The 27249-nt window shown below is 41.5% G+C and overlaps 1 protein-coding gene and 1 long non-coding RNA gene across 3 annotated transcripts in view; one reads left to right on the plus strand and one right to left on the minus strand.

The window, feature by feature from the left end:
- The window catches only part of LOC105709145 (uncharacterized), a 55537-nt gene extending 35025 nt beyond the window's left edge, over positions 1–20512 (minus strand). Inside the window, exons 1-2 of one of the 2 annotated variants that reach the window (XR_010337185.1) lie at positions 20282–20512; positions 17786–17895 (exon numbers count right to left, since the gene is read on the minus strand). This is a non-coding gene — a long non-coding RNA (uncharacterized LOC105709145). Of the gene's footprint in view, positions 1–17785 lie in introns of both variants that reach the window. The other variant, XR_010337184.1, reaches the window with a different exon arrangement.
- Positions 20513–22237: 1725 nt separating this feature from the next.
- Positions 22238–27249, plus strand: part of NALF1 (NALCN channel auxiliary factor 1) — a 675567-nt gene continuing 670555 nt past the window's right edge. The window contains exon 1 of the mRNA XM_012440927.3: positions 22238–23582. Within this exon, the coding sequence (XP_012296350.2) occupies positions 22638–23582 (945 nt within the window). The 5' untranslated portion in view covers positions 22238–22637. The remainder of the gene's footprint in view (positions 23583–27249) is intronic.

Genomic DNA, 27249 nt, shown 5'->3' on the forward strand with positions numbered 1-27249 from the left:
CAGCATCTTAGCAGCTTTTCCAGGAGATCATTCCAAGCGGTTACCTTTGTGCCCCAAGAGGGTTTTCCCATCTTAACAAACTGTCCCTTATACAACTTTATTTTCCACCCCTCTTGATTCAGCTGCAGGGTCCTGAGAGTCTCACTGAGGTCATACAGCGATCCAGTCACCTCCCACTAGGCCCCTCCTTCAACACTGGGGATTACAACTTGATATGAAATTTGGATGGAGACAGAAATCCAAACGTATCAATGCCCAAGTGTTAATTACAAAGTTACAGAATCTCCAGAGAAGATTAAAATTTCAACTCCAGCAGATCTGCTACACAAGTTGGAGTTCTGATGGACTCTGACACTTTAGATAAGAACATCTGGGCCAACACACTAGAAATTCTGGACTCCTTAGAGTCTTCTGAACCCTCTGCACTCTGTCGCCGTTCTCCTTTAAAGGCTAGTGCTCCCCTTGCTTTGCAATGGCACAGACCATAAATGTTCTCTGCTTTGCAGACCATGAATGTTCCCTCAGAGTCTATCTATATACCCACCTCTCCTGCTGACCACCAGTCCCAGAGTTTGGAGCAAACTTCAGCATATTCTAATTGGGAGATTGCCTGGCTTCCCAGTGGAGAAAAAGGACCATAAACTACAAAAGCTGTATGACCTCAGTGAAACTCTCAGTACCCAGGAGCTGATTGGATCACAGGAGCAGATGTCCCCCTTGCTGTTCTCATGACAGCGAGTTCTCACAAGATCTGGTTGTTTAAAAGTGTGCAGCATCTCCCTTTTCTCTCTCTTCTTCCTTCTCCAGCCATGTAAGATGTGCCTGCTTAATCTTTGCCTTCCACCACGATTGTTAAGTCTCCTAAGACCTCCTGAGCCATGCTTCCTGTACAGCCTATGAAACTGTGAGTCAATTAAGCCTTTTTCTTTCTTTCTTTCTTTTTTTTTTTTTGATACAGAGTCTTGCTCTGTTGCCAGGTGCCAGACTGGAGTGCAGTGGCGCAACTTCGGCTTACTGTAATCTCCACCTCCTGAGTTCAAGCAATTCTCCTGCCTCAGCCTCCCGAGTAGCTGAGACTACAGGCATGCACCACCACGCCCAGCTAATTTTTGTAATTTTTAGTAGAGACCAGGTTTCACCATGTTGGCCAGGATGGTCTTGATCTCTTGACCTTGTGATCCACCCGCCTCGGCCTCCCAAAGTGCTGGGATTACAGGCGTGAGCCACCGGGCCCGGCAAGCCTTTTTCTTTATAAAGTACCCAGTCACAGGTAGTTCTTTATATCAATGCAAGAATGGACCAATAGAAGTGTCAACAGTAGGTCTTTTCACCTTTTGGTTGCAGGGGATAAAGTTTCTTTATGGCTGCCATGGAGAGAGCCTCTGATTTCCACACTGTTTCAAAATGCCCTTGGTTTTTGGCTCCATCGGCCATCCAAGTTTACCATCTTTATAGCTACTGCTTCACCCATACCTCTCAGATGCCTGAGTTATTTATTTACTTTTTTGAGATGGAGTCTCACTCTGTCACCCAGGCTGGAGTGCAGTGGTGCAATCTTGGGTCACTGCAACCTCTGCCTCCTGGGTTCAAGCAATTCTGCTGCCTCAGCCTCCTGAGTAGCTGGTACTACAGGTGTGTGTCACCACGCCTGGCTCATTTTTGTATTTTTTAGTACAGATGGAGTTTCACCATGTTGGCCAGGGTGGTCTTGATCTCCTGACCTTGTCATCCGCCCACCTTGGCTTTATTGAGGAATGCATCCTGAAACAAAACCTCCAGGAAATGAGAGAAGCAGGGTTGGGCAGGGAAGGAGCTGGATTGTTCTGTAGATAGAAGCCTCAGACAATCCAATGGGGAGCTCTTGACTTGGGCAAGTCTATCAGAATTGCCCTAATTGAGGCAGTGGGGCTGATCTTTTTTTTCTTTCATAATGACTAGTTATTTAATGGGGTATAACCTTTGGCAAAGAAGTTCCCCTGGACTTACAACAATTCCTAAGTAGGAATTCAACTAAATACTGAAAGTATCCAACACTCCCAGCAGCCTGAAGAATTAGTGTCTCAGTCATTAAGATACCATATTTTAATAACACACTGAAAGTTAGATTCTGAAATGACATTTCTGTGTGCATAATTCTGAGAGTTTGTGGAATAGATTTCTACAATGTCCTCCTACAAATATCCCTGACCATGATATTATCAAACTAGCCTCTCTTACACTGCCACCAAGGTCAAATATCTAAAATGCAAAATCTGTTATTCCAGAATTTTTGCAATTACTTTAGTGACATTCTTTTATGTGCAGTCTAAATATGGTGAAACAGGCATATGCTTGTTTGTACAACCTAGGCTCCATTCTCCATTCCTTTGTAGAGAACCCCACAACTTTGACTTGCCAGAGCCATGCTTTTTCATTTATTATGCTCTACCTATAGCACAATGATTATAACTTTCTGACAGCCCTGGTGAATGAGAAAATTTCACTCCTTCTCTAAATTTTACTCCAATAGAAAAATGGTTTAGAGATGTGCACTTAATCATATCAGAGTCAAGGAAGCACAGAGTCAAGGAACTTTGGCTGAGGAGGAGCTGAGAGACTCTGAGGCTCAGGCCCTTGTGATCAGGAATCAGTCTGAGAACAGAGCCAGTGGAATAGAACGCAAAGCCAAGTGATAAGAGTAAAAAGAAGCAAGTGGCCTGAATCCAACAAACCTGAAGCCAATAATCTTAGTTACATGAGCAAAATCATCCCAATTGATACTGAATTTTAAATTGAGAAAAGGGTTTTGAAGTGAGAGTAGTGACATTGTAAAATATGAGAGTGACTGCCTAAATCATGAAATTAGCTGGGCTGAGTTCTCGAGATAGGCAACATCCTAAGATGGACAGTCGGCAATTCTTGTGGTTTGGAGGTACAGGAGACACTTGAGCACAACCTGGTGAATACTAAGTCTTGGAATATACACCTGGGAGGGCAAACATTAAAAACAGAGTAGGAAAAAGTCAGGCTATTACAATCAACAGGAAGAAAAGCCTGTCAAGCTGATGTTGAAACTAGCCCATCTGGCAACAGTGACGCCTCTGCTTTCAGCCTGTGATGAAAAGAATTAGACGTCTAATCATTGGAAAATTTGCATGAATAGAAAAAGCAAATTCATGGTCTTAGGCTGAATGCAGAGAAAATACAGGCTGGCTTTGCCATTGAAAATAATGGCAAAAAGCGGAATTACTTTCGCACCAACCTAATATTTTAGAACCTGAGGGAATCCTGCTTCTCAAGGTCAATCCTCAGCACCTCCTGTTGTCCATCTCTGCAGATGAGGAGCCAGTTGCTTTCATTGTTGGGATGCCACTGGCATGGAGCTGGAGGAAGACCCATACCTCCTTACTTTATGCCACTGATCCAAATTGCCCTGTTGTATAGGCTCAATTAAATGCCTCTAGTTCACGGTCCTGAGCATAGATATTTATGAGTAAAGAAATGGACATTCACCAGCCAGATTTCAAATTCAGAGATTACAACTAAGCAAGAGTTTTGGTTTTGGTCAATATCTTATGAAAATGACCAGAAAAAAATACCAGCTTGGTAATACATTTATTTACTGTCATCTAGTAGTTTCTCTAGATATTTAAACATGCATCTATTACTTCTACTTTTGTCATTTTAGTCCTAGAATTTATGTTTGATTCACTTTTAGGGTTTCTCTGATATAATTATTCATCATGTTTTCTATTTTCTAGAACACAGTATTTAAAAAATATCTGAAATCTTATGCCCAATTTCTGGATCTCCTACAGCTTTGTTTTCACTGTTTGATTTTCCTCCAGAAATTCTGTTATGCTGTTTTCTGATAGACTTGATAATTTGCTTATTACATTCCAAATAATGATGTGAAATACCATAGAGATAATTTTAAAATCCGAGTGATGTTATATCTCTCATGGGAGGCTTTCGTTTGTACCAGGTAGCCAGTTAGAGCAGACACAGATCAGCACAACTAATCGGAGATCAATCTGCTTCAAATTTAGGCTTCAGACCTTATAAGGGCTTGCCTTTGTTCTAGTCCTCTTTCCTTCTACTCTGTACGTGTTTGAGGCTCCTGACTACATGCCTGAGATATTTACTGTGGTCTCTCCTTTTCAGTGGACTTGAGTCACTTCCCTTCCCCTCACTCCCACAGTTGCTTCCTTCAGTTTAGCTGGAAAGCCTCTTCACTGTTGCTCTGAATTGACAAGCTCCTGAAGAGCAGTTTGGAATGTGGGACTTAGTTGGTGTGTCACAGCTGCCACAGAGATATATTTTATATTTTATTCAGCTGTCCTAACTGGAAGAAGACTGTCTTCCAACAATGGAAGCGTAAGTTTCTCCTCTTTTGAGAAATAGCTGTTCATGTTCCACAATGCTGTGCTGGGTGTGTTTGGGCTTGTTATTTTTCCACAATTGCCAGACTGTGAGAAGCTGCATCTGTACCCAACGTTGTGCTATATCATCCAGAGATCCTGGACTTGGAGGCAGACGTTGGAACCCCAGATGAAAAGGTAGGTTATATTATTTTAATAAATACTCTTTTTTTCTTCTCACTATCCACCTTCTCCTTGTAATTATAGTAGCCTGTCTTTTGATTTGGGGGTGTCTCCTCAACCCATGTAGTTTCTGCAAAAATAACTTCACTGCTGGATTTCTGAATAGAACACATGATCCAGACTAACCTCTTCAACATGTTTCATCCTCTTGGTCATACTGATTAGTTCAAGGATGGACTCTAGGACCAAGCCAGACTCAGTAGGAGTAAGATACCTCAATTATTGAGACTTATGTTCAACCTTGCATCTCCAGAAGCCACAACATGGACCTCAGAAATAAAACCAGGACAGTGGAAGGAGCAACGAGGAAATTAGAGAGGCTGAGTTGAATATAAATACACATGAAGTCGGCTCTGTTCCTGGACTTGGTAATAGAACACAAAATAATCATTTTTCTTTTCTGAAATTAGTTTTAAGTAACTTTTCTGTTACTTTTCATAAATAGACCTGTTTTACAGAGGTTGTCTGTATTTGTAGAGGTGGGAGGACAGCTTATGTAAACTTGTGTTTTTTGAAGGGGTTTAGATGAGGAGGAGGATACGTGGATGCTTGCCATTCACTGAGGGTTCTGCATCCATTCCCCCAATCCTGGTGACGGCCTCAAATTTTCACATGCAGGTCAACCGTTCTTGCATTCAGCACATGCAGCCAGGGTGTGGATCAACCCCAGCTCCAGGTGCGGAACACATGAGGCAGCCTAAGCCACAGCGATTGGTTCAAGAGTGAGCACTTGGCTTAAGCCTTTCCAATCACAGTGAAACTCGGTACTTCTGTGGGAGCTCTTGGACGAGAATCTGTCATTTCTTTTTTTTTTTTTTTTTTTTTTTTTTTGAGACGGAGTTTCGCTCTTGATACCCAGGCTGGAGCGCAATGGCGCGATCTCGGCTCACCGCAACCTCCGCCTCCTGGGTTCAGGCAATTCTCCTGCCTCAGCCTCCTGAGTAGCTGGGATTACAGGCACGCGCCACCGTGCCCAGCTAATTTTTTTGTATTAGTAGAGACGGGGTTTCACCATGTCGACCAGGATGGTCTCGATCTCTTGACCTCGTGATCCACCCGCCTCGGCCTCCCAAAGTGCTGGGATTACAGGCTTGAGCCACCGCGCCCGGCCGAATCTGTCATTTCTAATGCCTTGAACTTTGAAGCATGTGGGATGGTGGCGGCTGACACAATCCTGCCATGTGAATGAAGCACCCACATGTAAGCAGAGCCAACACATCAGGAGTCAGAGAAGAGTTGGAAAATAACACTGGCAAAAGAAAAGACATTGTTTAATCCTGCGTATCCAGCTATGCCTGAAAGAAAGCTTACCATGGGACTCTTCAGTTATCTGAGTCAATACATTGATCTTTACTTAAGTCTATTTAGGATTTTTTTTCTGTTGCTTTCAACAGAAGAATCCTAACTGATGCTGTATGTGGTTAGTTGTTCCTGGGGGGATTGAATTGTGTAGGCATAAGCAACTTTCATGCAGCATGTATTAGAATAAAAGACATGTAAGATCCTATTGAATTACTTCTTTACACATATCCACTTTCACTCAATAATTATTGATATGTGCTGTCACTCTGTTCACTGCTGTAAATACAAAAAGACACACTGCCCAAGAGGAGCTTACAAGAAAGTAAAAAAGAAGAAAAAAGGAAGATGTATAAACAAACACAGGCAATATTTATGGGCACCTGCCAAGATCGAAGTTTCTATTGCACGTATGGTTGACCTGATACAAATAATCCCTGATGGAATTTCAGGAAGTCCATGAACCCTGCAAAATATTGAGTGTATGAGCCTATAAACCCATTTTAGAGAGAGTGTGCAGAGCTGTCATCAGAAAAGCAAAGAGATACTTTAAGAAATGGTTAAGAATTACTGATGAATAATATATTATTGTGGAAACACAAAATTTTAAAAAGCAATAGTAAAATTGTAACTGCATTGAGAATATGTTAAGGAAATGCTCATATTTCTGTTCCTAGAAAAATACATGGTTGCTACTCAATATACATTGGTGAAATGAATTAACAAATGACTAACTCAGTCTGGAATGGTCAAGGAAGATATCAAGGAAAAATTAATGTGTGAGTTGAAATTTAATGAAGGAATCAGAATTTACAAGGCAAACTGGACAGGTAACGTATTTGTTCTTTTGTGATGATAAGTTTATATAATCTAAAATTTAATTTTTAAGCCCTTAAAAGTAAAGTATAAAAATATCTACCCATATTTTTGGACTGTCAGTACCATGTGGTCAAAGGTGCATATTTACACTGCTCACCCTTGAGTCAAGGAGAACAAGACATCTACTTAACACTTAGCGGTTGTAGAATAAATAATGTTTCATAATGAATTAATGAGTGAATACACATTGCACAATATTATGGAATTCTAACCCTTTATGTTTGTAAGTTTGGGGAGGATATGTCTATCAGTATCAGGAGATTAATCTGCCATACTCATAAAATGCTTGAACAGGTAAGAGTTTATTTTCCTTTCAATTTAGCTATAATTTTTTTTTCCACTTTTATTTTAGGTTCACGGGTACATGTGCAAGTTTGTTATATGGGTAAATTGTGTGTCACAGGAGTTTGATGCACAAATGATTTCATCACCCAGGCAGTGAGCATAGCACCTGATAGGTAGTTTTTTCACCTTTCCCCTCCCCCTACTCTACCGTCAAGCAGGCCCTGGTGTCTATTGTTCCCCTCTTGGTGTCCACAGGTACTGAATGTTTAGCTCCAACTTGTAAGGGAAGACATGCACTTTTTGGTTTTCTGATCCTGTGTTGATTTGCTCAGGATAATGGCCTCCAGCTGCATCCATGTTGCTGCAAAGGACATGATTTTGTTCCTTTTTAATGGCTATGTAGTATTCCATGGTGTATATGTACCACATTTTCTTTATCTGGTCCACTATTAATGTGCATCTAGGTTGATTCCATGTCTTTGCTGTTGTGAATGGCGCTGTGATGTGCATTAGAGTGCATATGTCTTTTTGGTAAAATGGTTTATATTTTTATGGCTATATACTCAGTAATGAGATTACTGGGTGGAATGGTAGTTCTAAGTATTTTTGGAAATCCTCCAAACTGCATTCCACAGTAGCTGAACTAATTTACATTCCCACCAGCAGTGTATAAGCATTCCTTTTTCTCCACAACCTCATCAACATTTGTTACTTTTTGACTTTATAGTAGGTCACTCTGACTGATGTGAGATGGTATCTCATAGTGGTTTTAATTTGCATTTCTCTAATGATTCCTGATGTTGAGCATTTTCTATATGTTTTTTGGCTGCATGTATGTGTTCTTTTCAGAAGTGTCCATTCATGTCCTTTGCCCATTTTTAATGGAGTTGTTTGTTTTTTGATTGTTGATTTAAGTTTTTTTTTTTTAATAGATTCTTTGTCAAATGCATAGTTGTCTGCTTTCTCTGTTGATAGGTTCTTTGTTGTGCAGAAATCCTTCAGTTTAATTGGACCCTACTTGTCTATTTTTTACTGTGTTGCAATTGCTTTTGGACACTTCATCACAAAACCTTTGTCAGGGCAAAGTCCAGAATGGTATGTACTGGGTTTTCTTCTAGTTTGTAGGCCAGGTGCGGTGGCTCAAGCCTGTAATCCCAGCACCTTGGGAGGCAGAGGTGGGTGGATCACGAGGTCAAGAGATCAAGACCATGGTGAAACCCTGTCTCTACTAAAAAAATACAAAAATTAGCTGGGCATGGTGGTGTGCACCTGTGGTCCCAGATACTTGGGAGGCTGAGGCAGAAGAATTGCTTGAACCTGGGAAGTGGAGGTTGCAGTGAGCCGAGATTGCACCATTGCACTCCAGCCTGGTGCCTGGCAACAGAGCAAGACTCTGTCTCAAAAACAAAACAAAACAAAACAAAAAAGAAACAAATAATAAAAAAAAAAAACCTCTTCTAGTTTGTATCATTTTAGGTCTTACATTTAAGTCTTTAAACTCTCTTGAGTTGATTTTCATATATGTTGAAAGGAAGGCGTCCATTTTCCATCTTCTGCATATGACTAGCCAGTTATCCATGCACCCTTTAATGAATAGGGAACCTTTTCTTTATTGCTTGTTACTGTCAACTTTGTTGAAGATCAGATGGTTGTAGGTGTGAGGCTTTATTTTTGGGTTCTCTAATCAGTTCCTTTAATCTAGGTGTCTATTTTTGTACTAGTACGGTGCTATTTTGGATACTGTAGCCTTGTAGTATAGTTTAAAATTGAGTAGTGTGATGCCTCAGGCTGTATTCTTTTGTTTAGGATTGCTTTGGTGATTTGGTCTCTTTTTTGGTTCCACATAAATTTTACAATAGTTTTCTCTAATTCTGTGAAAAAAATGACATTGGTAGTTTGGTAGGAATAACACTGAATCTGTATATTGCTAATTGCTATTGTAAATGAGCAGTACGGCCATTTTAACAACATCAATTCTTCTTCTTTGAGTATGGAATTATTTTTCATTTGTTTGTGTCCTCTCTGATTTCTTTCAGCAGTATTTTGTAACTCTTGTTGTACAGCTCTTTTATCTCTCTGGTTAGCTGTATTCCTAGGCACGTTACTATTTTGTGACTATTGTGAATGAGACTTTGTTCTTGATTTGGCTCTCAGCTTGGATTTTTTTGGTGTATGGAAATGCTACTGATTTTTGTACATTGATTTTGTATCCTGAGAATTTACTAAAGTTGATTATCCGTTCTAGCAATCCTTGGGCAGATTATGGGGCTTTCCAAGTCTAGAGTCATGTTGCCTGAAAACAGAGATAGTTTGACTTTATCTCTTCCTATCTGGAAGCCTTTTTTTTCCTTTCTCTTGTCTGATTGCTCTAGCTAGGACTTCCAGTACTATGTTAAATATGTGTGGTGAGAGTGGACATCCTTTTCTTGTTCTGGTTCTTAACAGGAATGCTCCCAGCTTTTGCCCATTCAATAGGATGTTGGCTGTGGGTTTGTTATAGGCAGCTTTTATTATTTTGAGGTGTGTGCCTTCAACACCTAGATTGTTGAGTGTTTTTAACATAAAGAGATGTTGAATTTTATTGAAAGAATTGTCTCTGTCTATTGAGATAATCATGTCATTTTGTTTTTAGTTTTGTTAATATGATGAATCACATTTATTAATTTGCATATATTGAAACAACCTTGCATTCCAGGAATAAAGCTTACTTGATTGTGGTAAATGAGCTTTATGATGTGCTGCTGGATTTTGTTTGCTAGTATTTTGTTGAGTATTTTTGCACCTATGTTCATTAGGGATGTTAGCCTGAAGTTTTCTTTCTTTGTTTTTGCTTTATCAGCTTTTGGTATCTGAATGATGGTGGCCTCATAGAATGAGTTGGGGAGGAGTCCCCACTTCTTCATTTTTAGGAATATTTTCAATAGAGCTGGTACCAGCTCTTCTTTATATACCTGGGAGAATTTAAATGTTCATTTGTTTGGTCCAGGGCTTTTTCTGCTTGGTAGTTTCTTTTCTTTGTTAACTAATTCAGTTTTGGAACTATAATTGATCTGTTCAGGATTTCACTTTTTTCATGGTTCAGTCTCAGGTGGCATGTTTATAGAGATTTATCTATCTCTTGTAGTGTTCTAGTTTGTATGCAGAGGTGTTTGTAATGGTCTCTAACTTTTTTTTCTGTGGGGTCAGTAGTAATGTCACCTTTGCATTTCTGATTGTGTTTATTTGGATATCTCTCTTCTTAAAAATCTAGCTAGCTTCCTATCAATCTTGTTTATTCTTTCAAATAACAAACTTTTGGTTTTGATATATTTTGGTAGGGATTCTCACATCTCAATTTCCTTCAGTTCAGCTCTGATTTTGCTTAATTTATTTTCTGCTAGCTTTAGGGTTGGATTCCTCTTATTTTTCTAATTCCTCTAGGTGTGATGTTAGGTTGTTAATTTGAGCTCTTTCTAACTTCTTTATGTAGGCATTTAGTGCTATAAATTTTCCTCTTAACGCTGTATTATTTGGAATATTATATCTTTATTTTCATTAGTTTCAAAGATGTTTTTGATTTCTGCCCTAATTTTATTCTCTACTCAAAATCATTCAGGATCATGTTGTTTAATTGTCATGTAATTGTATGGTTTTGAGAGATCTTCTTGGTATTGATTTCTACTTTTATAGTGCTGTGGTCTGAGAGTGTGGTTGGTATGATTTTGAGTTTTTAAATTTGTTGAGAATTGCTTTATGGCTAAGCATGTGTTCAGTCTTAGAGTATATGCCATGTGGAGATGAGAAGAATGTATATTTTGTTGCTGTTGAGTGTAATATTCTGTAGATATCTGATAGGTCCATTTGGTCAAGTGTCAAGTTTATGTCCTGAATATCTTTGTTAGTTTTCTGCCTTAGTAATCTGTCTGACACTCTCAGTGGAGTGTTGAAGTCTACCACTATTATTCTGTGGTTATCCAAGATTCTTTATATGTTTCCAAGAGCTTGTTTTATGACTCTGGGTGCTCCAGTGTTGGTTTCATATATACTTAGAAGAGTTAAGTCTTTTATTTGAATTGAACATTTTATCACTATGTAATGCCTTTCTTTATCCTTTTTAAAAAAATCATTGTTAGTTTAAAGGCTGTTTTGTCTGAAATAAGAATAGCAACTCCTTTTTTTTTCCCATTTGCTTGATATATCTTTCTCCCTCCCTTTGCTTTGAGCCTATGGCTATCATTGCATGTGAAATGATTCTCTTGAAGGCAACATATTATTAAGTCTTGCTTCTTTGTCCAACTTGCCACTCTGTGTCTTTTTTTCTTTTTCTTTTGAGACAGAGTCTCTGCCCTCCAGGCTGGAGTGCATGGAACAATCTTGACTCACTGCAGTCTTGACCTCCCAAGCTCAAATGATCCTCCCAGCTCAGCCTCCTGAGTAGCTGGGACTACAGGCATGTGCCACCATGTCCAGATAATTTTAATTTTTTATGTAGAGATGGGGACTTGCTATGTTGCTTAGGTTGGGCTCAAGCAATCTTCCTGCCTTGTCCTCCGAAATTGCTGAGATTACAGGTTTAAACTACCATGCCCAGCCACCATCTGTGTCTTTTACATCAGACATTTAGCCCATTTACATTGAAGGTTAATATAGATATGTGAGGATTTGATCCTGTCATCGTGTTGTCAGCTAGTTGTTATGTAGTCTTGATTGTACAGTTGCTTTATAGTATCAGTACGCTATGTACTTAAATGAGTTTTTGTGACGGAAGGTACTGATATTTCCCTTCCATGTTTAGCACTTCCTTGAGGACCTTTTGTAAGGCAGATATATTGGTTATGAATTCCCTTAGCATTTGCTTGTCTGAAGAGGATTTTATACGTCCTTTGCGTATGAAGCTTATTTTGACTGGATATAAAATTCTTGGATGGAATTTCTTTTCTTTAAGGATGCTGAACATAGGGCTCTGATCTCTTCTGGCTTATGACGTTTCTGCTGAAAGGTCCACTGTTAGCCTGGTGGAGTTCTCTTTGTATCTGACTAGCACCCTCTCTAGCTGCCTTTAATAATTTTTATTTTGTATTGACTTTGGAGAATCTGATGACTATGTGTCTAGGGGATGGTAATCTTTTATCTTGCTGGGCTTCTCTGAATTCTCTGAATTTGCATGTCAACCTCTCTAGCAAGGTTGGGGAAATTTTTATGGAAATACTCTCAAATATGTTTTCCAAGTTGCTTGCTCTCTCTCCATCTCTTTCAGGAATGCCAATGAATTGTAGGTTTGATTTCCTTACATAATCTCATGTTTCTTGGAGGTTTCATTAATTTAAAAATTATTTTATTTTTTCTGCCTCTGTTGATTGAAAGGAGTTGTCTTTGAGCTCTGAGATTCTTTCCCCAGTGTGGTCTTATTCTGTTATTAATGCTTCCAATTGCATTCTGAAATTCTTATGGTGAATTTTTTATTTCCAGAAGTTCAGTTTGTTTCTTTCCTGAAATGTCTATGCCATTGCATTCTGAAATTCTTATGGTGAATTTTTTATTTCCAGAAGTTCAGTTTGTTTCTTTCCTGAAATGTCTATGCCATCTTGCAATTCTTGGATCATTTTATTCTATTCCTTGGATTGGGTTTCAACCTTCTGTATGTAGATGAGCTTCCTTGTCATCCAGATTCTGGATTATCTGTCATTTCAGCCATTTCACTTTGTTTAAGAAGCACTGCTGGTAGCTAGTGCAGTCATTTGGAGGTAAGGAGACTCTAGAGTTGCCAGAGTTCTTGCACTGATTCTTTCTCATGTATATGGGCTGATGTTCCTTTAGTCTTCGAAGTTGTTATCTTTCAGATGGAGCTTTTTGCCTTCACATTGTTTGACACCCTAGAGAATTTGACCATCGTATAAATTGGATTTAGTGGATTGGCTTCATTTCTAAATGATTTCAGAGGGTCAAGGCTCAACTCAGCACTTGTAGGCTACTCTGGGGGACTGGAACTAGGCTTGTGGCTTGTTCTTTGGCTCCTCAAGATTAAGCACCTGCTGTGCTAGACTGGCTGAGGTGCACCCTGTCTGCTGGCAACAACACTCTGATAGGGGCTGCTGGCAAAAACACTCCAGTAAGGTGACTATGGGTCCTCACACACAGGCATACTGGTAGAACAGTGGAGGTCCTTGCACATGTATGTGCTGGCCAGGGGTCCTCACATACGTGTGTGCCAGCAGGGCAGCAGGGGAGGCCATGGGTGTATGCATGATCCCTGAAGGGAACGCTGTGGCTGGATGCACTCTGTGGGCGGTCTGTCTGCAAAAGTGCTCTGACAGTTAGGTGGGGTCTTCCTGCAAAAGATCTATGGCAGTGGCCACTGACAAGCTGAGGCTGTGCTGCAAGCATGTGTGGCCAGGTAGGGATCCTGGGAGAGGCTAACGGGGGCGGGGGGGGGGTCACTCAATCAGACTGGTCCTGTCCTATGGGCAAGACAGCCCTACTCTGACGAAGTCTGGCAGCCAACAGAGGCTAGAAACACCTAGAGGACTATGGCAAGCCTTGGGGGATGGGTGCCAATGGCGTTACTCTGCTGCAGCCATCCCATGCCAAACCCTCTGGGCCCCACATAGGCTTGAGTTCTGTCTCTGTCAACTCTCTGGACAGTTCTCCTTGCCAGCTCAGATGTCCCTGGGGATGGTGAGGTCTTCCACAACTGGGATCCTAGACATCCATGGCAAGATTAGACCACTCCATGCCTATCTCACTCACCCACCCCTAGGAGCTGCTCAGGGCCAGGAATGAGTCCTGCTACTTGGCAACCCTGTGAAGAGTTCCCAGCTTCCTTCTGTTCCAGCCCAGGGTCTGCATCCTCCCTCTGTCCACTCTCAATGCCTTACTCCCAAAGATCCGTTTGGAGTGTGTCAGTCTACTTGATGGTCTGGTCTCTCTCTATGGGAGAAGCTCTTCCTGGCTGCATCTAGTCAGCCATCTTAGCTGTCCCCCAGAGCATAAATTTTTAACAAATAAAAGATGCATGGCTTTATACATTTTAATTTTATAATTTAGTATGTGCTTTCCCATTAAAAAAAAATCTTCTTTCAAAGTCTTATCAATTTTTAGTTGATTATTTTAATATTTAATTATTTAACATGCCTAGAAACTATTGAGAAAGTAAATACCTAAGAGAACGCATATCCTGCTACCTAAACTATTGTCCCAGAACTATACGTTGTGTAATACTTTTCTTTATCCTTTATCATATACTAAATTCTTACATATACTAGGCCTTTTTCCTGTTATTTCTGGTTTATACTGCTATTTGCCTACTACTGGCCTGCTTAAACATTTATTTAATTATTATATCATTAACATATGTTTTAGCACCTGGTAGGGTTATCACCTCATTACTTTTATTTGTTCATTTAAAAATCTGCCTGCATTGAAATACTCCCCAACTGGGTGGCCTGTCCCCTTGGATGTAGATATCTTAGGTATGTTTCCCTTTTCCCTGCTGGCAATTGTTTTTCTCCTGACCTCTGCTCTTACCATCCCTGTGGGTTTTAAAGTCTGAGAAGTAGGCAGAGAAATGTATCACAGAGTCCACTGTTTTGTGGATGCATCTGATCTCAAATTGTGATCAAATTCGTAGCTAGTGTCACAAAGCTGTTCTCTGTGTTGCCTTCTGGGAACAAGTGCCAACTAGATAGTAATGTCCAGCAAAGGTTCTTTGAGATCTCCCCGCTGGCCTCATCCATGCTCTGGCTGGAGATTCTTTTAGAGCTGGCGGGCAGAGGTGGGATCCTGCATCAAATATCAGTGGAATGAGGAAGTCACCATTTATCTACCCTGTCTACTCTGCTTTCCCTGTGAGCATACTGAGGTTAGTGCCAGAGCACCAGGAAGGCCGTCTGAAGGTGGAGGCAGATGTTTCCCAGGACAGCTGCAAGCTGCTGTAGGACCATGGTTAGGGGGGCTCCATTCTAGTTTCTATTTATAATTTCAGATAAACTTTATAATTTGTCATGTTCTATAAAAATCTTCTTTTAATTAAAATTATACCGGATAAATAATATTTATACACTCATATAAGGCAAGCCCAAATATAATAGGTGTAAAGCCCATTATACCTTTTGATGAATCAGAAGCTAACTCTGAAAAGGTTGCTATCAATTTGTTTTGTTTTTTTTTTAGAAAGGGTCTCACTCTGTCACCTAGGCTGGAGTGCAGTGGTGCCATCTCTACTCACTGCAACCTCTGCCTCCCGGGTTCAAGCGATTTTCCTGTTTCAGCCTCCAAAGTAGCTGGGATTACAGGTGCATGCCACCACACCGGGCTAATTTTTGTATTTTTTTTTTTTTTTTTGAGACGGAGTTTCACTCTTGTTATCCAGGCTGGAGTGCAATGGCGTGATCTCCGCTCACCGCAACCTCCGCCTCCTGGGTTCAGGCAATTCTCCTGCCTTAGCCTCCTGAGTAGCTGGGATTACAGGCACGCGCCACCATGCCCAGCTAATTTTTTGTATTTTTAGTAGAGATGGGATTTCACCATGTTGACCAGGATGGTCTCGATCTCTTGACCTTGTGATCCACCCGCCTCGGCCTCCCAAAGTGCTGGGATTACATAATTTTTGTATTTTTAGTGGAGACGGGGTTTCACCATGTTGGCCCTGCTAGTCTTGAACTCCCTACCTCATGTGACCCACCCACCTGCTTTGGCTTCCCAAAGTGCTAGGATGACAGGCTTGAGCACCCATCCCTGGTCAGTTTGTACTTCCCAAATTTAAGGATGAAATGAAATTAAATAACCTAATGTCTATGCATAACATTTTATGTGTTTTACTAGATACAAACTTATATAAAGTGGCACAGAAAGTGATGTATTAACTTAAAAATGCATTTTTTACACTCTCAAACATTATGAAACTCTATTATTCAAGCTTTTAACTTGTGTGTTTGATTTGACACTGGAACCTTTATCGTCACTAGAGTCACCTTTGAGGCCGTCTAACTGTTATCATCAACTTCATTCTGCTGACAGGCAACATTTGGATCATTCTATGATGACATCACTGTAAAATTTTGTACCAAATCAGAGAAATCATGCATATAATAATGAGACTGTTCTTCCCCCTTTTTATATTAGAAAACCCCAAAAATGTGTGTTATTAATAACTGCCACATGAACACTTTTTATACTTTTTCTAGCATGATTAAAAAAAATCCACATTTAAAGTAATGTCTAGTGATAATATTTGCTATTGTAAAATCTTTGCTACAGAAATAATTACCAAATTTTCCTTTGTTAAAAAATTTATTTTGTTATGTTGACATCTCCATGAGGTAACCTTTATAAGCATCTAAAACAAAAATTGGTGGCTGTTATTTTAGGAGACTGTGTCTTGCCAAAAAGAAGTTTGAAATAAAATAGAGAGGCCTCCACACTATGAGGGATTTTGTAAGAACTCTATAAAATGGCTCCCTCTTTTCTGGCGGATAATTTCTTTCAGGAAAAATAATCACATCTTGTTTTCAGGAATATGTAACTTGCTTTGGGGAGAATTTTAATCTTTACAATAGCCATCTTTCTATTTAGACACAGGCAGATTTTTCCTACTGTTCAAATCTTTTATTTCTCAGGAACTTCTGTTCGTTTCTCCATATGGGCCTCATTCTGTGTATCTTGAATGAAGTGTTTTCCCTCTGTCTTGCAAAATGGTGTGTGTGTACACACGTTCTTAAAACAGTTTGTCAAATAGTAATTTCTATGATGACGACGATGATGTAAATTTTTAATGTCATGTGGGGTATACTTTATTTGCATTCTATGAAAAGTGTTCATGACTTAATTCTATACATGTTAATGCTTGATCACAGATAACATTATTTAATATCATATTCTCCACAGGTGAATCTTGATACTGGCTTAGAATTTAGAGCATGCACCCTCATTTGACTCACACTGGACATGCTATCCAGCAGTGCCAATACCGTGGACAGAGTGTTGATAGGTTATAAAAAGTTACCGAGGGGATCTTATTAAAAATCTAGTTTCCAGCTGGGTGCCGTGGCTCACGCCTGTAATCCCAGCACTTTGGGAGGCTGAGGTGGGCAGATTACGAGGTCAGGAGTTCGAGACCAGCCTGACCAACATGGTGAAACCCCATCTCTACCAGAAATACAGAATTAGCCAGGTGTAGTGGCGCACACCTGTAAACCTGTAATCGTAGCTACTCAGGAGGCTGAGGCAGGAGAATCGCTTGAGACCCGTGAGGCAGAGGTTGCAGTGAGCCGAGATGGCGCCACTGCACTCCAGCCTGGGCGACAAAGTGACACTCGGTCTCAAAAAAAAAAAAAAAAAAAAAAACCTACAGTTTCCCCAGACCCCAGCCTAGTTCTAATGAGGCAGGTCTCTGGAGAGGGGCCCAGGTTAACTAAGTCCCTACTTGACTCTCTGCCCACCAACATTTGAAAATCGCTGAGCTGGACCATGGTGGAAGTACACAAACAGAGAAAAATTCCAGTTTACCAAATCAGCCCCATCAAATCAAAGTGGAGATGCAGTAACAGAAAGCCTCAGACACACTTACTATCTTGGTAACTAACGAGAGCCCTCAGGTACCTCATGATGCTAGAATCTGCTTTTATGGTAAAGAGAGGTTTACATTAGTAAATTACAGTGGAATTAAAAGCTTATAGATTAGTCATATTTTTCAATAAATAAACTTTGACTATTCTTTATAAGCTCTTTATGTTGAATTTGTTTTTAACAATGTAAACATATACCAGTGTGGTGGTTCACGCCTTTAATCCCAGCACTTTGAGAGACTGAGGCAAGAGGATCAGTTGGGCCAGGAGTTTCAGGCCATCCTGGGCAACACAGGGAGGCCACATCTCTACAAAAAATAAAAGTAAAAATAAAAATTAGCTGGACATGGTGACATGCACCTGCAGTTCCTGCTACTTGGTAGGCTAAGGTGGGAGGATCCCTTGAGCCCAGGATTTTGAGACTATAGTGAGCTATGATTGCACCACTGCCCTCCAGCCCAAGGGATAGAGCTAGACTCCATCTCAAAAACAACAACCATAAAAATAAATAAGAAAATGTAGACATGCTTATTAAGAATTTGCACATTACCTGTGAATTCTAAAAGCACAAAATTATTTTTTGAGATTAATGTGTACATAAGAGCATAATCCTTTTTCACTTATATGTGTCACATAAACAGTATATGAGAACAACAAAGGGTGTGCCTATTTTTGTGTTTTCAGGATGCATTCAGTGTGAAAAAAGAAAGTATCTAGGGGTTGTTATTTACCTGATTTATGGAGTGGACTTATTTCAGTAATGGCCTTCACTAGATAAGAAGATATTCTGGATTTGCCTGCTTTTCTGTGTTAAAATTATTTGGCAGATGTTAATTTTAAGGGATAAGGATACATATTTGAGAAGACAAAAAACATACATGTTGTTGTTTTTATAATACAAATGCAGAATAAGAAACCCATCTCTCAATGCATAACAATTTTAGCCATTTAAATAGGAATAAAAGCACTGATTCCCATGAAAATAAGCATGATGAAATAACGTAAGAGCTTTGAATCTTGGAAGGTTATAAACATAAATGACCCCCAGAACAGTAATCCTGGAGCCATGATATATATGTAGATTGTCTCTGCAATGTTCTCTTGTTCAGAGTACATCTTGTCAGCCGATCCCTCAGTATAATGTATTTGCAACTGTCTACTATTCAGCAGCCTTCTGAAATGTGCTGGTGCTATTAAACTTCCCTATTCCATTAGTCACACTCCTAGGTAAAACCTACGTAGGAGTTTCTAGACTCCACAGCCTGCTTTTCCTGATAAATGAAACCTACATTCCAGCCAAGCTATTTGCTCTTCTTTGCCACTATGCAATATTTTAGCTGATAAGCTAACAAGAATCAACATTTACTAATCTAGTTAACAACTTTTCCAAACATATTTCTCATTTTGATTTTAGTGAACAGTGATGTTCATGAAGATAAATATTCAAGTTGCAATCTAAATTTCCTTAATGAAATCATCTCTTTCAGGAGAAAAGCCAATTTCCTTGGAGTATGATACAGTATCATTCTTAACGGAGCCCCAGCTTTTCTCCCCAGCCTCTTCCCTTGCCCCCTCCCAATATACCGTCACACTCTACACAGCCCACTTATATCAGTAGTCCCACCAGTGCCCTGGGTTCCTTTAAGCTCCTGAGTCCTTGAACTTTGCTGTTCATCTGAACTGTCCTTTTCCACTCTCTAGAAGAATTCTTTCTGCTCTCATTCAATGCCCCCAATTCCTATCTATTCCTAGTCCCTCTTAAAATCCGACTGGAGGTTTACTGCTCTACTCTGAAGTCTCAAAACATGCTCATCTTCACAGATTATCTTGTATTGTAATTGTCGGCCTAGTTAGTATTATCTGCCTCTTGACTAAGTTTCAAGAGGCCAAACGTGATCTTTTATCTGTCTTCCAGTGGTTCATTCTAGAACCAACATACAACAAACAAAAGTCAAACTGGTTGTTGACAGTTTACTTTCATGGGCCTGCATCCTTAAAATTGTCTTATAAAAATATCCTAATTCATGAGAAATATTAGAGGAAGGCAAGGCCCAGCTTACTTAAAAGCAAAGAATTAACTATCCTCTATTATAAAAAGTAAAAATCAGATTAAACACTATTATTTTAATGCAGTATGTAAAACTTTTACTAAGTATCACTGAACTATTTTCTGAGACATAATTTTACTAGATCTGCCTAATAGTCACGGAGCCCTCCTTTGCTTCGGTTCCTTGTTTGGTAATATAAACCTTTAAATTTATATTGTTTATTTATTTTATTTCCCCCAGTCTTCATATGTCACCATGATTTTTAAAATGGCTCTTTTCATTTTTATGACTTTTCTACAATGCACATAATAATAATTATGTCAGTGGGAACATATGCATTTGTATTTAGTCTACTGAAGAGATATTGTGGCTACGGTCCACATGTAAAGTACAGATCTGATTAATAAACAATCTGGTTAATAATAATTTTGTCTGTATCATGAAGAAAAACTCTGACATTACTCGGAAATTCAACACATTGAAATCGAAAGTACTAGAATGATCTACTTATACAAATGGTCTTTTAAAACACTGCAAGACACTTGAGTAAACCAGCCATCAAACTGGACGCAGGTTTTTGATGGTCATTACCTATAGTTTGTAAGAACTGAAAATTTGTAAGGGTAAAATTTAGTATGTACAGTACCTTATTAAGCAGCGGAAGAGACTAGTAGGTCGAATCGTGCCCAAGAGGTTTTGCAGTTTTCTCTTTAAAAAAAAAACACCTACTTCTCCCGCATCCCCAACACCCACAGCGCTTGTTAAAGGAAAATAGATATGGATGCCCTATCCCTTTGGTTTCTCAAGGCATTTTACTTAGAACGAGGTCACCTAGTAAGCCCCATGTGGTGAATGTGCACCTGGGTGGGGCATGAGGGTCCTTGGAAAGCACCGCAGGGAGGGCGACCCCGCAAACCGCTGTCCGGCGCGACCCCCGCGGAGAGCCCGGGCAGCGCTGCGGTCGGTGCGCACGGGCAGCGTCTGGCACCCACGCGGCCTCCTGCTCCCGCGGGTCTGGCTGGGGCGAGGGGCGGAGTGAGCAGGATCTTCAGATTAAAGGAGACCGATGCTTGCCCATCCAGCCTAGGAGCCAGAATCGAGGTGACCCCAGATTTTCCCAGAGTGTGTCTGTTGCCTTTCCTTCTCAGAACTCCGAGAGCCAACGCTAAGGGGCACCAGAGGCTCAGGCTGCGGCGGCGACTCGCAGGCACCCAGCTGGCCTGCGGCTGCGGAGGTCCTCGGAGAAGCCCACCCGGGCGGGGGCTGGGCGCAGGCAGCGGGGGCAGGGGGAGGGTCGGAGCCGCTCCAGAGGGTCCAGGTCCGAGGAGCCCTCGGAGACGCGGACGGTGCACGTGGAGGCCGGGGCTAGGGTCACTACCCCGGGCGGCGCAGGGCTCACCGCTTCTTCCCACGACTCTAGGAGGCCACTTCTCATCGTTCACTTTAGAATAGGAAAACATGGACAGATAGGCGGCTGTTCCCCGGGCAGCTGCACGGTCGAGGCAGGTGCACAGCCGCGCACGCACCCTCCGGGTCACATATCAGGACGGAATCACCGCACGCGCGGGGAGCGGCGGATCTCGGGGTCCGGGATCCGAGGCGCATTCAGAGACCAAATGTCACCTAGTCCCCCCCAGCCAATTCGAGCGTCCTCCGCGTCCACCTTCCCTCGCAAGTGGCTCGGTCCTTAGTTCGGAGGACTCTGCCCAGACCCTCGCCCCAGTGGAGACCTCCGCCCGGGCGCCGGCAACTCGGACGCTTCCGGGAGCCTCCGCGGCCACGCCGTCCGCAGCCTGACTTTCTTTCTCTCCAGTGATTAAAACAGCATATCGCGGACAGGGGTAGGACAGGAGGGAGCAGGCGCCCGAGCCCGGGGAGCCGGGCGGGGGCCCCTGAGCACCGCGGCCCCGCCGCCGCCGCCGCCGCCGCCGCCGCCGCCCGTCCGTCCGCCCGTCCGCCCGCCCCCGCGCGCCTTCGCCCTCCTCCCGGGCCGAGCCGGCGCCACTGCGCCAGGATGAAGCGAGCTCGGCGCGGGAGGAGATGACGCAAAAGCCAGCGCTCCCCCCAAAAAAGTGTTTCTCCAGGACGAAGATGGCGGCAACTTAGCCCGGGGACTGAAGATGACTGTGGCTCTCGGGAGGCCCAGCCCAGGCGATTCGGCCCGGAGCTCCGCGGGAGGCGGCGTCAGCAGTCGGAGCCCCGGCGGCGGCGCCCGCGGGCGGCCCTGCGGCAGCGGCGGCGGCGGCGGCAGCACTTAGAGCGCGAGGTGGGGGGTGGGGGGGAGAGAGCGCCCCGCCGGAGGCAGCCCAGGCTCCGGACTCTGGGAGAGCCGGCGCGGAGCAGGAGCGGGAGGCGGAGGAGAAGAAGGAGAAGGAGAGGAAGGAGGAGGAAGAGGAGGAGAAGAAGAGGAGGAGGAGGAGGAGGAGGAGGGGAGGCGCTCCTGGCGCCGTCAGTGGGCAGCGGAGGCGCGGCATGCCCCTGGCAGGGGAGAGCGGGCTGGGCTCCGCGGGGCCATGGGGACCCGCGCGCTGACAATGCCTGGGTGACCGGAGCCGCGCCAGCCACCCCGCCACCTGCACCTGCACCATCGCCCCCTGCACCCAGCCTCACCACCGGCCACCAGCAGCACCAGCCTCCTCCGTCCGTCTCTCTCTCTCTCTCTCTCTCTCTCTCTCTCTCTCTCTCTCTCTCCCCCCATTATTGTTTCCCACTCTACAGAGGATGGGGTCTGCTGATGATTAGGTCGGAAGCAAGTCAGACCTTCCTTCAAACCCTGGTAATATTTATGTAGGCAAAAGAGAGAGAGAGAGAAAAGAGAGGGAGAGAGAGAGACAGAGAGGAGAGAGGGAGAGGGGGAGAGAGAGAAAGAGAGAGAGAGGAGAGAGAGAAGAAACGGGAGGAGGGGATAAGGAAATTAAACCCTTTAAGTCAATGCATATTGTGGTGACACCGGCACAGGCGCCCTCACGGTGGAGTCGGCCAGGGCTGTGCGTTCCCAAAATATGACCAGGGGTGCTTGGATGTGTCGGCAGTATGACGACGGCTTAAAAATCTGGTTGGCAGCACCCCGGGAGAACGAGAAACCGTTCATCGATTCCGAGAGGGCTCAGAAATGGCGACTGTCTCTGGCATCTCTCTTGTTTTTCACAGTCCTGCTCTCTGATCACTTGTGGTTCTGCGCCGAGGCCAAGCTGACCCGGGCCCGGGACAAGGAGCACCAGCAGCAGCAGCAGCAGCAGCGGCAGCATCAGCAGCAGCATCAGCATCAGCAGCAGCAGCAGCAGCAGAGGCAGCGGCAGCAGCAGCAGCAGCAGCAGCAGCGGCAGCGGCAGCAGGAGCCCTCCTGGCCCGCGCTCCTGGCGAGCATGGGGGAGTCCTCGTCCGCCGCCCAGGCACACAGACTCCTCTCCGCCTCCTCGTCCCCCACCCTGCCCCCCTCCTCGGGAGACGGCGGCGGCGGCAAGGGCAACCGAGGCAAAGACGACCGGGGCAAGGCTCTTTTTCTAGGAAACTCTGCCAAGCCCGTGTGGCGCCTGGAGACTTGTTACCCCCAGGGCTCGTCCTCGGGCCAGTGCTTCACGGTGGAGAATGCGGACGCGGTGTGCGCCAGGAACTGGAGTCGGGGGGCGGCCGCGGGGGACGGGCAGGAGGTGAGGAGTGAGCATCCCACCCCACCCTGGAACTTGTCAGATTTTTACCTTTCGTTTTGTAATTCCTACACACTTTGGGAGTTGTTCTCGGGGTTGTCCAGTCCCAACACTTTGAACTGCAGTCTGGATGTGGTGCTCAAGGAAGGCGGCGAGATGACCACTTGCAGGCAATGCGTCGAGGCTTACCAGGACTATGACCACCATGCTCAGGAGAAGTACGAAGAGTTTGAAAGCGTGCTCCACAAATACTTACAGTCGGAGGAGTACTCGGTGAAATCCTGTCCTGAAGACTGTAAGGTAGGAACCCTCGGGGGATTCCCCCTTTCCTACACTTCCCTTTCTCTGTTTGCTCGGTTGGGGTCTTTTCCAGTTTATTTTATTTTGCTTTTTGGCTCTGATTTTGTTACTTTAATTGTGTTTTCTGTGGTTATGAAGAGCTTGGCTTGCTGTTTGAGTTGAGAATACCTTGTGGATTGCTGGTGGACTGACTGGTGCCTTCTTCCGGGAGTCCTTGGAAGATCAGGGAAGTCCGTGGTTATCTGAGATTATAAAGTTGGCACTTTAACTGTTTCTTACATCCATGCAGTTGGCTCAAACTCTGTTACGTCTCTTAAAAAAGGGAATTTGAAAAAGTCTTGTCAGGAAGACAGCAATGAGATTGCACACTGATGCTCACAGGTAAAGTCAGAAGAATTCGAGACAGGCATGTGTGGTTTGCAATATAGATCTGCACACAGGAACGCTCTGATAGTGACACCATTAAGCTGGTTGAGCGAGAGAAAGTGGTTATAGTTGTTTAGGTAGTAAAAAAAAAAATTACCTGTTTTTGCAGGGCAATTCTGGTTGTTCAGAAAGTCTGGGGGCCTACCTGAGGATATTTACTAAGTTTCCTGTTTCCTCTTGGACGTTTGTATAATTATTGACCTGGGACTCACTATAAATGAAAAGTTGTACTTAAGTGTCTAGTGATTGATTAGCAATAGGCTATTTATCAGACATACTATGTAATTAGCTTGGATTTTCAGTATGCTTTTCAGCAGTATTAAATGGCAAAACGTTGATGCTATACTTAAAATTTACTGAAATATTTAATAGTAGGTATTATATTTAAGGCCTCCTTGTTCAATGTAATAAATAATATAACCCTTGCTGATGGGCAAATGAGAAGTCTGTGCAAGTTTCTTGAGAATTGGTCAATGCAAATGCAGCCTTAGGTGCAGGTTTTAATAGAAGTGTCTCTGTCCGTGGTGCTGAAATGAAATTTACCCAAGCGCTGTATTAAAGATGAAGATACTGCAGTGACCTTTAGTAGGGAAGATGTAATGATGGAGTCTCTATAGGCCTTACTGCTTTGTTCTAAGGGTAATTTCTTAAACGACACGATAAACTGGCACTGCTTTTCAAAAGAAATAATACACCACATTCTCTCTCTCTCTCTCGCTCTCTTGCTCTCTTCCTCACTCCTACTTTCCCAATCCACATACAAACAAAAGAACTGTCCCTCTGTCTCACTTGCTTTCTGCTGAGAAAATGAAGTCAAGGGTGGTATAGATCAAATAGTTTTGTGATTATCTGGCAAGAGAACTGGACTAAGGGATGCCTATTTTAAATGAACATAGTTGAAGGGCCATATTTTACTTTGGGTGGATTCATTGTGCTTTTGACAATTATATTAAATTCAAACTGACTTTGCCTTATTATCATTCTTTAAGACCAGAAACGCAGATCTCTGAAAACAGTAAGGCTGAATTTACAACCCTAATTTAGAGTGATACTTCACTAGACAAGTGTATCTTAAACTTTTCTCTTTAGTTTTTTAACCATATTACATAACTTATGTCTGGGAATAAAACTTTAACAGTAGAAATTAACAATGAATGACTATTGCAATAATTGCATAGTTATTTAAGTTGACAAGATATATTGCATTGAAATTTTAAAGAAAAGGAAACTCTATGTCTGCTAATTCTACTACCAATAAAAAGATTGCAGAGGTTTCAGTATAGTTATGTTTAATAGTGGTAATAATTGGATTTGCCTCCTTCCCTGCATATAAACCCTAATTTCTAATAATTTTCATTTGTATAACTCAGCATTTAAAAGATAGTTTGTGTTGACAATAGATTGCAGCATATTTTCAAATAAGCATGCAGAATACCTCTTAGTTTAAATATTTAAATAAATACATTAAAAAGTTTTCTTTCCCCTTGACCTAAATTACTTCTCAACTGTATATTTACATAATCATAGCTATAAAGTATAGTGTAAGTTAACTCATTTATAATGTTATTGCCAACTTCTGAATTATGTTTTTGTGTACCGTAGAAGTTAACTGTATGTACAAAAGGGCACATTATGAAAACCTTAATTTCTTTAAAAACTTATTCACATTGAAAAGTAAACACAGAAACTTGAGAGAATTAATTGCATGTTATGTCTTGCAGATATTTATTGGTTGTGGGGTGTTTTTTTGTTGTAGTTGCTTGGAAACTTGAAACATTTATTCCATAATAGCTGTTGCCAAACATTACAGTTTCGAATTTAAAGTATGGTGTTCTCAGTTAAGCCTCACAAATCAATTGATTATATGTAGAAAGTTAGTGGAAGCAAAGTTTCTTAGTTTAACATATAATTTATCTTTGATTCTGAAAAAGCCATAAAAACATTTATGTATAAACTATACCACATGGCTTAAAATGTTTTTGTCCTCAAAAGATGTGCCTAAGTTTCTTTCTGAACACCTTTACTTATTTCAGATGGACTTATGTATATGAAATGACTATCCTTAGGAGCCTTGTTCAAGATAGAAGCTCTACGCAAAATTTTTCCTTTCTGAAGGCATCTACAAAGTCATAGGCTACATTAAAAGTAAATGCATTATATTTCTGTAATTGGTAATATTTTCATTAACAATTTTAATTTATGATTTATAAATACATTTATTAAGATTATAGAGAAAAGAATACATAAAATCATGTTAGCACTACAAATTGTTGGGATTCATATTTTAGAAAAACTATTAACTTTATTATACTCATTTATAATTAAATGAATAATGCATTGATTTCTAACTTTTTAGAATTAGGATGATCTATTACTTTCTACTTATATGTTCTCTCCTCTTTTAACATTACTACATTTCATATTAAAAAATAAATTAAATTTCACTTTGATATAAATTGTTTAAGAAACTTCTTGACCAGTTATTCAAAAGAAACCCCTTAGAATAGATCTAATAAAATTATAGTGTCTTAAATTTAGAGTAATTGCAGATTAAATACAGATTAGATTTACTTCTGTATTGCAACATATCATAGAAAAAATTTGTGCTCAATAATGTTTTTAAATATTCTGATAAATGGCTGGGTTAATTTTCTTCAAAAGTAAATATATGCATTTATCAGGGAAATTATTTATGGATAAATAAAGAACACAAGATGTTGAATATATCATTAATTCTATAGGATTTTCCTACATTACATAACTTGAGTAGTAAATATTACAGCAGTAATTTTCCTGTGGTTTGTGGTACTATTTAAAACAGTGTTTTTGAGACATAATAAAAAGCTGACAAAGCTACCAAGATTTTTAAGTTGTCTGACAACATTAAAAAATGAAATATTTTAAGTTACAAAATTACAAATTTTTTTAATGAACATGCTTGGTTTTACTCAAATACATGTTATCTCTTATACATGCCATTCTTTAGTTCCTGGGAATTCTTGCAAATAAATCTGAAAGTGAGGAATTTATGGGATATAAACTTTTATGTTACAGACAAACTTTTGTAGTTATTGATAGCTTTATTTAGTTACTGTAGGCTCAAACAGTTGGTCAGTGTAAGTAGGTTTGAGATTAGATTGCAAAATAAATCATTGTACCATCTGTACTTTAGTTCTGTCAGTATAAATTGTAACTTTTATACTATCAGGAATGTATGATGCTCACATTTTTATTTTTACAA

The sequence above is a fragment of the Aotus nancymaae genome, unplaced genomic scaffold, assembly GCF_030222135.1.
Source record: "Aotus nancymaae isolate 86718 unplaced genomic scaffold, 86718_ANA_hifiasm-v0.15.2.pri h1tg000044l, whole genome shotgun sequence".
Lineage (NCBI taxonomy): Eukaryota > Metazoa > Chordata > Mammalia > Primates > Aotidae > Aotus > Aotus nancymaae.